The sequence below is a fragment of the Trichoderma atroviride genome, chromosome 1 (assembly GCF_020647795.1).
Source record: "Trichoderma atroviride chromosome 1, complete sequence".
Classification (NCBI taxonomy): Eukaryota; Fungi; Ascomycota; class Sordariomycetes; order Hypocreales; family Hypocreaceae; genus Trichoderma; species Trichoderma atroviride.
The window spans coordinates 647204-660277 of record NC_089400.1 but is presented as its reverse complement, the minus strand read 5'-3'; the positions used below and the strand labels follow the sequence as shown (position 1 = coordinate 660277).

At 53.4% G+C, this 13074-nt stretch overlaps 7 protein-coding genes across 7 annotated transcripts; 4 read left to right on the top strand and 3 right to left on the bottom strand.

Annotated features, from left to right (window-relative positions):
• Positions 1–155: 155 nt before the first annotated feature.
• Positions 156–1968, top strand: TrAtP1_000257 (uncharacterized protein; the record flags this gene model as incomplete). Its single annotated transcript, XM_014091825.1, has 3 exons — positions 156–554; positions 777–932; positions 994–1968. 3 exons carry the CDS (start codon positions 156–158, stop codon positions 1966–1968), a joined length of 1530 nt encoding a protein of 509 aa, XP_013947300.1.
• Positions 1969–2443: 475 nt separating this feature from the next.
• On the top strand, positions 2444–3364 carry TrAtP1_000256 (uncharacterized protein; the record flags this gene model as incomplete). The annotated part of the gene is made up of 1 exon (XM_014091826.2): positions 2444–3364. The coding sequence occupies one exon, from the start codon at positions 2444–2446 to the stop codon at positions 3362–3364; it is 921 nt and encodes a 306-aa protein (XP_013947301.2).
• Positions 3365–3927: 563 nt separating this feature from the next.
• On the bottom strand, positions 3928–6521 carry TrAtP1_000254 (uncharacterized protein). The gene is made up of 2 exons (XM_014091828.3): positions 5705–6521; positions 3928–5628 (listed from the first exon to the last, which is right to left on the bottom strand). Exons 1-2 carry the CDS (start codon positions 6455–6457, stop codon positions 5251–5253), a joined length of 1131 nt encoding a protein of 376 aa, XP_013947303.1. The 5' UTR covers positions 6458–6521; the 3' UTR covers positions 3928–5250.
• TrAtP1_000255 (uncharacterized protein) lies at positions 4639–5088 on the top strand (the record flags this gene model as incomplete). Its single annotated transcript, XM_014091827.2, has 1 exon — positions 4639–5088. One exon carries the CDS (start codon positions 4639–4641, stop codon positions 5086–5088), a length of 450 nt encoding a protein of 149 aa, XP_013947302.1.
• Positions 6522–6536: 15 nt separating the features above from the next.
• Positions 6537–7745, bottom strand: TrAtP1_000253 (uncharacterized protein). The gene has a single exon (XM_014091829.2). It carries the CDS (start codon positions 7588–7590, stop codon positions 6754–6756), a length of 837 nt encoding a protein of 278 aa, XP_013947304.1. The 5' UTR covers positions 7591–7745; the 3' UTR covers positions 6537–6753.
• On the top strand, positions 7746–10262 carry TrAtP1_000252 (uncharacterized protein; the record flags this gene model as incomplete). Its single annotated transcript, XM_014091830.2, has 3 exons — positions 7746–9041; positions 9110–9478; positions 9546–10262. The coding sequence occupies exons 1-3, from the start codon at positions 8499–8501 to the stop codon at positions 10260–10262; spliced, it is 1629 nt and encodes a 542-aa protein (XP_013947305.2). The 5' UTR covers positions 7746–8498.
• A 75-nt stretch (positions 10263–10337) lies between these two features.
• TrAtP1_000251 (uncharacterized protein) lies at positions 10338–13074 on the bottom strand. Its single transcript, XM_014091831.2, has 3 exons — positions 11910–13074; positions 11719–11841; positions 10338–11669 (listed from the first exon to the last, which is right to left on the bottom strand). Exons 1-3 carry the CDS (start codon positions 12845–12847, stop codon positions 10523–10525), a joined length of 2208 nt encoding a protein of 735 aa, XP_013947306.2. The 5' UTR covers positions 12848–13074; the 3' UTR covers positions 10338–10522.

Here is a 13074-nt window from a genome sequence, read left to right as displayed (position 1 = left end):
TCGACCCTCGTCCTCCTCCGCGTTCGCCCACTGCTCCGCATTTCTTATATCTACGCTCTTCCCCTCTCCCTCTTTTTCCTTCTCCAAGGCCCTCTTCTTCTCCCCTTGTCTTCTCTCACACAAGCCCATTGTCAAGAGAGCAACAGTCCACCAGAATGGTCGGCAACAACGAAGAGTACTGGGTCCCCGAGGACTACGAGGGCATGAGCGCCGGCCGCTACCTGGCCACGCGCGTGTCCTCGCTCAAGCCGCCGATGCTCAACGTGCCGAACCCGTGGAAGCTGCTGCGCATGCTCAACCGCCAGCAGTGGTCCTTTTTCGCCATTGCCTTCTGGGCCTGGACCTGGGACGCCTTTGACTTCTTCACCGTGTCGCTGACCGTGGCCGACCTGGCCAAGCAGTTTGGCAAGACGAACACCGACATCACCTGGGGCATCACGCTGGTGCTCATGTTCCGGTCTGTGGGCTCCGTGGCCTTTGGCGTGGCGGCCGATCGCTACGGGCGCAAGTGGCCGTTTATCGTCAACAACCTGCTGTTTATTGCGCTTGAACTGGTGAGAATGATCCCGTCCGATCTGATTCAACGTTTCGTGCCTTTTCTTGGCTCTTGGCGGCGATGCAGCCAAGAGAGCCACGGCGGTGCCACCCGTCTTGGCCAAGCAGCGCTATAATCTGGCGTCAGCATCTGAGCCGCGTATAGCAACTGCCGGAGCTATTGAATTGATTTTACCGCCTAAATCTGCAGAGCCAAAAGACTAACTGGTTTCCAATTACAGGGAACCGGATTCTGCAACACGTACAAGCAGTTCCTCGCCTGCCGCGCGCTCTTCGGCGTTGCCATGGGCGGTCTGTACGGAAACGCAGCGGCCACGGCACTGGAAGACTGCCCGTCGGAAGCCCGCGGCATCATTTCCGGAATCCTCCAGCAGGGTGTAAGCCATCCTCACCTCCCAGTCACCACTTTCTATCAAAATCTAACTCACTCCTTCACAGTACGCCTTTGGATACCTCCTCGCTGCCGCCTTCGCCCGCGGCCTCGTCAACACCACCTCCCACGGATGGCGCCCGCTGTACTGGTTCGGCGCCTGCCCGCCCGTCATCTTCATCGCCTTCCGCCTGATGATGCCCGAGACCCAGACCTACCGCGAGCGCGAGCGCATGCGCATCGAGGCCGGCCGCAACCGCAGCGACGAAAAGTCGGTCGGCAACGTCTTCCTCACTGAAGGCAAGGTCGCCATCAAGCGCCACTGGCTGCTGCTGACCTACCTCGTCCTGCTCATGGCCGGCTTCAACTTCATGAGCCACGGCAGCCAGGATCTGTACCCGACCATGCTGACCAACCAGCTCGCCTTCAGCGCCAACAAGGTCACCGTCACGCAGGTTGTAGCCAACCTGGGCGCCATGACTGGCGGAACCGTGGTCGGTTTCCTGAGTCAGTCCATCGGCCGTCGATTCAGCATCATCTGCTGCTGCATTGTCGGCGGCGCTCTGCTCTACCCATACACCTTTGTGCACGACACCTCCATCATGGCCGCCGCCTTCTTCCAGCAGTTCTGCGTCCAGGGCGCCTGGGGCGTCATCCCCATCCACCTGATGGAGCTGTCCCCCGGTGCCTTTAGGACCTTTGTCGTCGGCACGGCCTACCAGCTGGGCAACCTCGTCTCTTCGGCGTCGTCCACCATCGAGGCCCGCATCGGCGAGCGCTTCCCCCTGCCGCCCACCACAAAGGGCGTCCCCCGCTACGACTACGGCAAGGTCATCTGCATCTTCATGGGCTGCGTCTACGCCTACGTCATTGTCCTGACCTTTTTGGGTCCTGAGCAGCTGCGCAAGAGCTTCGACGTCGCTTACGACCACGACGCTGCCGTGGTGGCTGGCTGGGACGACAAGGCAAAGGCTGAGCACGAGGAGTTTGACACCAAGGCGCGGGACTCTACTGCTGGCGAGAAGCAAGCTGAGGAGGTTTGAAAGAACAATGTTCTGTGGATACCCTATTACTTGGATAAATGACTCTAGTATATCTTGCTTTTTGCTTGTTGTTATGTTTATGAAATTTGGGAAATGGGGGCTTCTTGGATCTGAAGCCCTAAAGCAGTGGAATCAGACACTGTATGACAATCATGATATGATGCACTATGCCTTATCTATACCACATATATATGCCCTTTCAATACAAAGACCACAAAAGTGGTGAATGAAATACTCGCTGTGCCCAATAGAAGCACAATTGTTTACCCACCCGTCCTAGGATTAGAGTAGCTGGATAAAGTTAAAAGCTGTATGGCGTTGCATGAAATCCCCCTCTCCATTTTGGCTGATCTGCATACCCCATCTCCATGCAACCCCCGCAAATCGTTCTATAAGACCATAACAATCCTTCTCTACACACATGTATACACCTCCGTAGTCTATGAAAAGCAAAAAAATAGAAAGACAGCCCATCATGGCCAGCAGCAACCACGCCAATGACCGCACCAACCTCACCAGCCGCATCCTCCCCGAAATGAGCCTCTCGCCAGGCCGCGACGCCGCCCTCGACGCCCGCATCGACTCTCTCCACCCCGCGGCCCGCGACTCGGCCGCCGGCCGCTTCAGCATCGCCGGCAACGCCATCGTCACGGGCGGCACCGGCGCCATTGGCACCGTCGTGGCGAGGGCGATGCTGCAGCACGGCCTGGCCGGGCTGATGCTGATCGACCTCAACGTGGCCGCGTCGCGGGACGCCGTGCAGGCGCTGCGGCGCGAATTCCCCGCGGCCAAAATCACGGCCGTCGAGGTGGACGTCACTGACGAGGGGGCCGTTGCCGCAGCTATTAGCGAAGCCGTCCAGCTGTTGGGCTCGGTGGACATGCTGGTGTGTCTTGCGGGCATCGTGGGATGCGCGCACGCGTTGGACATGCCCGTCAGCCAGTGGCGCAGGATCCTCGACATCAACACCACGGGGGCCTTTATCTGCGCGCAGGCCGCGGCACGGCAAATGGTCGCTCAGGGCCGCGGCGGGCGCATCATCTTCACGGCATCGATATCAGCGCACAGGGTCAACTTCCCGCAGCCACAAGTCGCGTACAACGTGAGCAAGGGGGCGCTGCTGATGCTCAAGAACTCGCTGGCGGCGGAGTGGGCGCAGTACGGCATCACGGTGAACAGCATCAGCCCGGGGTACATGGACACGGTGCTGAACGAGGGGGGAAGGGTTGGCGGCGGCGAGGAAGGTCTGGAGCGAGAGGAATCCGGCTGGGAGGATGGGCGTGCCGGAGGAGTTGGCTGGGGTGGTGGTGATGATGCTGAGCAGGGCGGGGAGTTATATGAATGGGGCGGATGTGGTTGTGGATGGGGGAGGACATGTGTTTTGATGTGTATTTGATGTGTATTTGAGGCAAATTATAGAAAGAAAGTGAAGAATTCCAATACGTACGTGTATATCGAGTGTAAGTCAACTCAAGCTCATAAAACGAATGGGGCATAAGTGAGCCTACATGTACCCAACTCACCTCTCCAAAGGTTCAGTCAAGACAAAATATTAAATCCAGCATCTCTAATCGTATAAACTACCAATCAATAAATGACCTTTTTTCAAACTTTGTAACCGTTTACCCTTACCCAAAAACCTCCGTCTCTACCTAGGTCCCTCCACCAACCCAGCAAAAACGGCGGTCCCAGCCGCCAACCACGTGGTGTCCTCCCCGTCTCCAACAGGCCAACCGCCAGAATCACCATCTTCAACGGCGCGCCTGTTTTGGGGGGAAAAATCGCCTGGGTAAAATCAATCTGATATCTGATTCATGCACGCAGGGTCTATGGGGGGGGGGGGGGGGGGGGGGGGGGGGAATGCAGCTCATTCCCCGGGCGCTTAATGCCGTGCGTTAGCGAGCCAGGTCTTCAATCCATCGCTGCGCATCTCTCGATATTCAATCAATGCGTTTTGCGCTCATGTACTCAATTAAAACCTCGTCGAACAACAACATGTCAACACATACCTATTCCATCACTTCACATGAATTTTCAGCAATCATAAACAACCCTCCATCCCTCCCTTCATCACGCAATCTAGATAAGGCTGAGCCAAAAGCAACCCTCCACCAATTCACCATTCACCGAACCACCGCCCCCACGTGGTCCTCCCAGAGCCTCTCCGACAACCCATTCCAATCCATCCACCCATGAGCATGAGGGGTTTTATTCATCTCGCCAACATGCCAATGCAGTAATACCCAGTCCTTTCCCGTGTAAGTGACTAGCACAGCACAGCAACGAGTGATGTGCAAGCATCAGAAAATGTGCCCCGGCTCGTGCAAGCTAGGCGTGTCTCGCTCCCGCAGGCAAACGCCTCTGCGTCGCGAGAATCCGGGGCTTGGCAGCCAAGCATCTGCTTGATCGACGAGCGCTGGTTGGCTCGAGCGCCCGGAATTATTCTTTTGAGTTGTGAGACATCTCTTTATTAATCTCAATAGCAACGCGGCATAGTCTGATGGCGGTGGTGGCTATTCATATAAACAACACCCACCAGCATCTCTTCCCTCGACCCAAGGGTCCTCGTCGCATCTGTAATGCTACCAAACTTGCTTCTCCCATTTCCTTAAGTTTCCATCTTTCCAGCATCCCTTTTTGGCCCCTTTTCGTATCTCTGACATAATTGCCATGGACAAAGTCACGCTCCTCACAGCATCCCGGCTCGAGCCCACAGTTGCTCTGCGGCCCCACTCGACTCTGATCGTCGGCCTTGGCAAAGCGTTTGCTCTTTCGCTTCAATTACATCATCGGTTTCTCGACGTTTCCCTATACATCTGCCTGCAATCGTACTTAATCTCCTACGCCCTTCTCGCCGGAACCTCATACGCCTGCAAGCACCTGCTCTTCTATGCATTCATCGCCTCCGCATTTATTCTCAAACACGCATTCGCAATGTCCACCAAAGCCATTTTCGACATCTGGGACTCCAGCAGTGTCCAGAAAGTCCGCGCCAGGATCTTTTACGAGTTTGCCGTCTTCATCTTGGGCTGCGGCAACGCCATGTTTCTCCTCATCTTCTGGCCCGGCTGGCTGCTCCTCGGCGGTGCCTGTCTTGCCGCATGGCAGCTGGCTGGCTGATTGATTGACTCTTGCTTCTGTCTGGAATATCCAATCGCGAAAATAACAATAATCGATAAACAAGATGCCAGCTCTCTACCGCAACCAGCCAGCGACAAGCCTGTTATTAGGCTGAATTTGATTCGCCCAAGCCTTTACTTTGAGCTCCCACAGCCACCCTCTTCATTTCGAGAAGAAGAATGTGTTACCGCCAGTATCCTTCCGGATCTGCGACGAATAATCCACCTCGGGGTCAAACTCTTGCCACGTGCTGGCCGGATATATGTGCTTGTGCCGCTCATACCACCTACGATCCACCACCTTTGTCAACGTCGGATCTTCACCAAAACCTTCCAGCGTGGAAATGTCTGCTTGTCGCGCCCTAGCAGCTGCCGCCTTGGCCGCCGCAGTCGTCAAGACGCCGGCCGAGGGATCCGAGTCTGGATCAGTCAAAGTTGAAGTCGAGGCTCTCGCATTCGGTGCTTCGGCGCTGTAGTCAAAGATGCGAAGGCCTCGGGGACCGGTACTCCTGTTGACGACGAAATAATAAAAGTCGTAATGCTAGCAACAGAATTAGCATCATCGTATACACATGTACATAGAGAATAGAAGAATAGACGAATATATAGACACTTACATGAGGAATAATCACCGTCCCTCGCACCAGCATCAAATCGTCCACTCCAACTCTTGCCCAAGCTCTTGTTGCATTTGCCTGTTCTCCAACGCCAAGCTCCGCGCCCACCTTGCGGCTCTTGTCCAGAAACACCCATATAAAGTCGCCCTTCTTCATGCGGACCGTCCCGCCGGGCGTGTTGGCGCCATCGTAAAACACAAACGGGATCGCAATCTCGGTGTCCTTGATGGATTCCTGCAAGGCAACAAACTCGCGCCGCAGAGCGTCTCGCTCCGTAGCCTCCTTGAGAAGCGCCGCTTTGGTCACTGCTTTGGGAACCAGCCCCACGGCAGCATTCGCCTTGAGCTTGGCCTTGGCCTTGTTCTCGCTCAGGTCCTTGTCGCTCGATGCTTCAGAGGCGGCGCCGCTCGCATTCTCGGTGTCGTCTTCGCCTTCGTCGTCGTCGCCGAACGAGAGCAGCTTCTTCTTGCCAGGGTTCTGCTTGCTCTTCTTCTTCAGCTTCTTCTTCAGCGGCCCGGGGCCAGCGCTGCCGGCGGAATCACTGCCAGCGTTGTCAGGAGTGCCTGTCAGCGAGCGGTCCGGTTTAGACGTGCCTGAGAGCGCGGCCTCGCGGGCTTCGCGCTCTTGCTGCTCGAGAACTGCGGCGCGCCGCTTGCGGAAGTCTGAGAGGGCGACGAGGCCGACGGTGTGTGTTGACAGTCGCTCGTTTGTGGTTTTGTTTTGCGCTGTGAAGCGCGAGGCGTTGTCCGACATGCTGCCGAGTGATGACGCTGGGATGCAGCCGTATCGTGATGAAAGATTGAAGGATGACGCTTAGCTGCCCCCAGTATGCGCTATCCACAGCTGAGTGCATAAGAATATTTATTAACACTGTATTTCCTTGGCTTTGCTGATAATGCAGCACAGTGTGTATGCTTTGGCTCGGATTACGTAGTGATCTTGAATACCCTAGACATGATTTGACAATGAGAAGAAAGAGACAGTTAGACACAATTCAAATTGTAAAGTGATTTCCTCTCACGATACCAACTTGACTTTATAACCATAAATCATGGAAGCTTGCTACCCTGTCTCGTTGCCTGTCCCACCTGCGAGTTTGTTGTATCCTCCGCATATCTCTTATAGACCTCAATGTACTTGTCATCATCACTCCAAGTGTTCTTCACACTCGGGTGGTTGTCCACAGCCTTGATCCACGAATTCCATCTTGTCCATGCATCATTTTCGCCTCCCTCTTGTGGTATTTGAAGCCCACCCGGCTTGTAGTGGTCCAACAGGAACAGCCGTTTCGCCCAAGGCGCCAGGCTTATGTCCACCAAGCTGATATTCTTGCCCAAGAACCATGGGCCCTCGGCATTCATCTGCGCCACGAGCGTCTTGATATGGCCGTGAAGCTCTTCTCGTGCTTGATCAATGGTGAAGCTTTTGTCGGGCGTGTGCTGCAGAAACTTGTAGAAGGCTGGAATGATTCTAGTGCTGATGTGGTCCATCCACAGCCGAGCCCTGGCTTTCTGGTATGGATCTGACGGCAGTAGATGAGGGCCATGTTTGGATTCATCTGCGTATGCATCCTCAAGATACTCCATAATGACAGAGCTTTCATAAAGAGGCTTCTGTTCCGATCCGGTAGTATTGACGGGCACACCGAGAGTAGGCACCAGGCCGCGAGGATTCATCTTGAGAAATCCCGGCTCCTTCTTGTACGGGTTGATTTCCACGTACTGATGGGGAATCTTTTTCTCCTCCAGCGTGATCCAAGCCCGTTGCACAAAAGGACAGAACCATCCTCCGTATAATTTGAGGGGCTGCTCGTCTGCGTGGAGAGCCGCCAGCTTTGCGGCGGCACCGCTGGGGGCGGAATGAATCGAAGTGTCTACGCTGGGCATCTTCAATTCTTGGGCTTTGTGTCTGATGAAGGCTGATATGATGGTGACAGAAGAAGAGCGGGATTTCAAGATGAGACGAGGTTGGAAGCAATGAGTCCAGATCGGGCAATCGAATGACGTTATTGACTGCACCCCGCCAAACCGAGGGGCATTGCTTTGAGCTACATACATGGATTTAAACGGATGGAAGTTATTTGCAGATTCCTTGCACTTTATAAATTTGGCTATTTTGCCGTTAATTTCTACAAAAGATTTAAGATTTGCCAACCTTTACTTGTTATTTCTCCTGCTAGTCAAAAGCAACTGGCTGGTGCGAGCTGTCGTTACTAGCACACACATGATCCAAGCATGGCTCATCAAGCAAGCAAAATAGAAACTGCACCCATCATCGGCAATTTGCAGCTTATTTTATTCTCAAAGCGTTCCGCAGCCGTCAAAGACATTCACTGATGCGTAGCACCAATGTAGATATCTAGAATTGTACTAAAGGCTGCATCCGCACAGTTCTAGGCAACCAGCTGCCGCAGCTGTCTACTCCTGTTGTTTACAAGATGAGACGATCAAGTTACTTGGCCGACACAATTCACCAAAACTTCAAACTCTGATGCCATTGGCCCATGCACTGTGGGCCGCATTCTCACTTTTGATTGAGAGTTCGACTTCTATCCGAAGTGAGTCGCGCCGAGTCGCTGGCCTCCCGCATTTAAGACACCTCGTTTGCTCGCCCTTGCGTGAATACCATCATCCTCTACATGTAGTATAAAGGCCCCTTGCCATTAATTTTTCTTCCATCTCTTCTTGCTACCTCGTCCTCTTCAGATTCTATTTATTCTCCAACATCATTGTACTTTATCCCATTATCCATTTCTTGAGCAAAAAAAAAAATCCCTCGAAAGTTTGAGAAAAAAATGAGTTCCGCATCCTCGTCTTCGGGCAGCAGCTCGGATTCAACAAGCGATACTGACTCTACGCTTAATGCGCACATGAAGTTCTTTGATCTAGATGATGGCGATGAAGACAGAGAAGAGCTTGCTGCATGCCCGTTGTTCACCCATGGTGTCCTCAAGTATGGAACTTCTTTGGAAGAGAACCCTTTTACCCAATATGGCCTACTTGGCGGAGTGGTCGAGAACAACGGTGTGGCCCATGGCAGCGTCGATGATGTTGCAAAAGACCATCGGCTGTATTTCAACGCAACGGCGCCATCAAGCGTCTTCATCTGCGGCAGCCAAGGCTCTGGAAAGAGCCATACTCTGAGCTGTCTACTGGAGAACTGCCTCATGCAGTCAGAAGCAAATGTTCTGCCACGCCCACTGACTGGCATAGTATTTCACTACGATCCCTGGGTGTCGGCTACTCGAGGCACGCCTTGTGAGGCAGCCTACCTGGCCTCCGCCAAAGATGTCTCCGTGAGAGTTTTATGCCCTCCCACCAACGTTCGACAAATCGAGGTACGCAAGAGGATCACGTTGTGAAGGCAAATGAGCTCGTTATTTCTGAATTGCTGATATTTGCCTAGGATATTTACTCCAAACTGCCAAATGTCAAAGTGGAAATATTGCGCATCAACCAGTCCGACCTCAATACAAAGCGCATGATGGACTTGATGGCCGTAAGCTCTGTCCAAGGCAGCATGCCATTATACTTGCACGTCGTGCAGCGCATTCTACGAGACCTGCGGATCGAGCAGCAACAAAACAACACCTCTTTCAACTATCTTGAATTCAAGAACCGTCTCATGAGGGAGGATCTGGCCACTGGTCAACTGGTGCCTCTCCAACAACGACTCGAAACGCTGGAAAGTTTCATGGTGAAAGAGCAGGTAGTCAACGTGGCTGGCAAAGCTGTCAAGAAGAATATAGGAAAAGGAATAGATTGGAAGCCCAAGGTCAGTCATCTTTCGCCTTGCTCAGCGTCTACGGCCTGTGGAACTGACAGTACAACGTGTGATATAGGCAGGTCAACTCACCATCATCGACCTCTCGTGCCCATGCGTGACCGAAGAGACAGCTTGCTCGCTCTTCAACATCTGTCTAAGCCTCTTCCTGGAGCAGAATCCGGAAATTGGTCGTGTTGTTGCTTTGGACGAAGCACACAAATACATGACGGAAACGGCAGAGTGTGAAGTGCTGACGCAGGCACTTCTTTCCAACATTCGTTTACAGCGTCACTTGGGCCTCCGAGTCATCATTTCGACCCAAGAGCCTACTATTTCACCCAAGTTGTTGGATTTATGCTCCGTCACGATTGTGCACCGATTCACCTCTCCTGACTGGTTACAAAGTCTCAAGAAGCACTTGGCCGGCGCGTCAATCTCGCTTCTGAACAAGAATCAGCAAACCAGCACCGGTCACTCCAATGGCGAAGACAGCAATAACGGCCTTGTTGCGGACCTGAATCCCAACGAATTCGCGATGAAGCTATTTAGCAAAATCGTGGCTCTTCGACGTGGCCAGGCCCTTTTATTCTGTCCATCTGCAATAATTGACGTGCTCACAACGTCACTGAAGTCGGAAAACGGTCTGTCTACCAGTAATGGATGGGATGATGCCCAAGTCTCCGTGTTAGAAGAAGTCAGCCCACAGCTTATCAAGCTGTCTCACGGCCATATGAAGATCCGGGTGCGCAAGAGGATGACGCAAGATGGAGGAAGAAGCATCATGGCTGCCTAAATTTGTTTGTCCATCTGCGTGTTGCATGGAGCAAATGGACTGGATGTTAAAAGTTTCATATACCCATATGATAGTGTATGAGATTTGTCGGTTTATTTTCGTCTCAATAGCTGAGCTTCTACCTAATAAATTGCGTCACTTTGCCCTTTTAGCTCAATGGTAAGATGCACAGCCCCTTTTTCATTAAATACAATAAATGCTCGCTTGCAAAAGAAAAAGTCTTGTAGAGATGAAACAAAAACCGCGTTCAATTCCCATCATCACTCAAACCGTGAATCAGCCATCATCGCCGTCATATCGAAATTCAGCATATTCTGCAACACCATATCATCCATCATGAGATCCATCTGGTACACATTCGTAGGCTGGTGTTGCTGCTGCTGCGGCGGTCCTACCATATACCCCGCCGATTCTACAATGGACGCATCCACCACGCCATGATGACCAGCTAGATTCTGGAACCCAGAATGTGAATACGCTGAGCTGCTCATAGACGTCGGCGTAGCCTTCTGTTCCGACACTGTGGACGGCACCGAAGCGTCACGCCCGCTATGCCGTAGATTCCGAGATGCCAGTCTCTGCAAATACGTCTGAGCAGCTTCCTCTCCGCCAAAGATGAAGCCTATATCAGCGACCAGGTCATCCGTCACTTCGGGTACCGGAGCGCCATTGTTTCCCATATCTACCAAGCTTAGCATCCTTGTCAAGACCTGTCTCCCGCGGCTCGCAACAGGAGATACACAGCCCTCATCTTCCAGTATCTTGAGATCGTCCGCCATGTTCCTAATCTGCTGCCAAACATTCGGTATGGGCAACGAGCCTTCCACCAGGAGAAGCGCCGTGACCGTCACGGCAACGGAAAACACCTGGTATGCCTGCGGGAGGAACTTTTGAAGCGAGGTGCTGGATTTGTTCCGTCGGAGGGTTCTGTATACGGCCATGGCGTCCTCGGCTGCTTCGGTGCATTTGGCCCACGAGTCGCCGATGCGATGCGATATGAAGGGGCGGTACATGCGAATGCGCTGGGTACTGATGCATGTGCGGATAATGTGGTTTTGCCAGGTGATGATCTCTCCCATTGGATGGGGCAGAGGAGGTGGACGGCCCTCTTGATCGAGCTGGAAGAACCAGGGGTAAGATCTTGTAATGTTGAGGACCTCTTCGTCTAGTTTGCAGATGGTCTCGTAGGAGTCGCTGCCGCTGGGATCGCCATAGCAAATATGATTGTTCATCAGCTTAAAGAATCGGGCTCTAAAGATATTCAGCATCATCATAGTCGGCTCATTATCGGGACGTGGCCGCAGGAATGTATCGGTGATGTCGTCGTCGTTGCAGTTGAGTGGTAGAGGGACTCCCGGAGTCTCTAAGCGAATCAGTGGAGGGCGGCCCAAGCAGATGGATTGGAATCTATAAAAGTCGTTAATTATTTCATCTCAACAAGATACGGAAATCTTACGTGTCTGAATCAACGAGATCCCACCATATACGGTGTCTCATCTCATCATGCAGCGTTTGAGAAGGACTCAGATCTTTATCCAGTCCGAGAGTCTGAGCAGTCCTCACAGCCTGCCCCAACCGTCTATAGAGCGCATTTGTTAGTTGAACCATCACATTGAATCAACAACCATTCCCGAGAAAAAGACTTACGAGTTCAGTGTATCGATTTTGTTGGTGGAATACCAGTAAAACTGCGTAATGGAAAAGGTCTGGAGCTGCACAATGCACGGCTTTGACTCGTAGTCCCCAGCCCGCAAGGCTTGGTGAGAGACCTTGTGCCATACATGTACAAGATCCCGGACCGACTCTTTCGGACATCCGAATATCTCAGCCGTCACAGGAGGTATAAACAGGGCGCTGACCGAGATGATGGTGAAGAGGAGTGCCGTGAACATAAAGTCCATCTCCCGGCTGTCCCTGGCATCCCAAAAGTCGTCATACTGGCGCCGAAACGACGGCACGTGCGTGATCTGGAAGATCCAGTTGATGTGATCGAGGTAGTAGTTGACCATCAGGTCGCACATGGACCGCGACGGCAATGCAGACCGCAGCTGCGTCTCCCAGTACCGCCGGTTGGCGTCTCCCTCCATCATGTTCCAGAGCAGGGACGGCTGGTTCGCGCGCTGAATCTCGGCGAGGAGCTGTGCAAGCGAAGAAACGGGAACGGACGTGGTGTTTGCGTCTAAGCCGAGGGCCCGGAAGAAGGAGGGCACATCGCTGGTCTCAGCAGCAGCCAGCTGACTGTTCCGGAGCGCGAGGCCCACGCCGGCAGAGGCATCAGCGCATGCAATGGGCTCTCGGACCGAAGCATCCACGGTGTAGGCGCCCTCCGGCGATGCGGCATCGCCCTGAGCCGCCGTGTCGCCGCTGCCCCTTGGCCGGCCTGGCCTCGGCGGCGCCGGATTCAGGCGGCAGAACTTCTCGCGGCGAAAGCGAGTGCAGGTGCCGCAGGGCACTCTGCGGTCGCACTTGAGCTTGTGGCGGCGACATGCAAGGCAGCTCAAGGGCTTGCGGCCGCCTTTGTTGGCTCGCCTTGCCTGGCCGTCCGTCGCCAGAGGCTGCTCGTCAGCGACCGGAGATTCGGACATGGGGCCGCGATGCTTCGGAGATGGGGCGCCACAGTTCTGGAGAAGAGAAGGCTGGGCCAGATTGCGTGCAGGCGCAACTAATTCTCGCAGATTACGACCAAAACAAATGGAAGAAAAATAAGGTTAAAGGTTAAAGATATTAGCAACGAAGAGAATCAGAAGGAGAAGACTCTGCTCATTAAGAATTGGAGGTCCGGATCGCTGGACTTGGCAGAGGGAAACCCAAT

Excerpts from the sequence above, each read along its gene's own strand:
- TrAtP1_000254 (XM_014091828.3), bottom strand. The coding sequence starts at position 6,457 with ATGTCGGACAACGCCTCGCGCTTCACAGCGCAAAACAAAACCACAAAC. Across the intron at positions 5,629-5,704 it reads GGACGGTGATTATTCCTCAT|CATTACGACTTTTATTATTT; the intron begins GTAAGTGTCTAT and ends TTCTGTTGCTAG.
- TrAtP1_000251 (XM_014091831.2), bottom strand. The coding sequence starts at position 12,847 with ATGTCCGAATCTCCGGTCGCTGACGAGCAGCCTCTGGCGACGGACGGC. Across the intron at positions 11,842-11,909 it reads AAAATCGATACACTGAACTC|ACGGTTGGGGCAGGCTGTGA; the intron begins GTAAGTCTTTTT and ends TGCGCTCTATAG. Across the intron at positions 11,670-11,718 it reads GATCTCGTTGATTCAGACAC|ATTCCAATCCATCTGCTTGG; the intron begins GTAAGATTTCCG and ends CGACTTTTATAG.
- TrAtP1_000253 (XM_014091829.2), bottom strand. The coding sequence starts at position 7,590 with ATGCCCAGCGTAGACACTTCGATTCATTCCGCCCCCAGCGGTGCCGCC.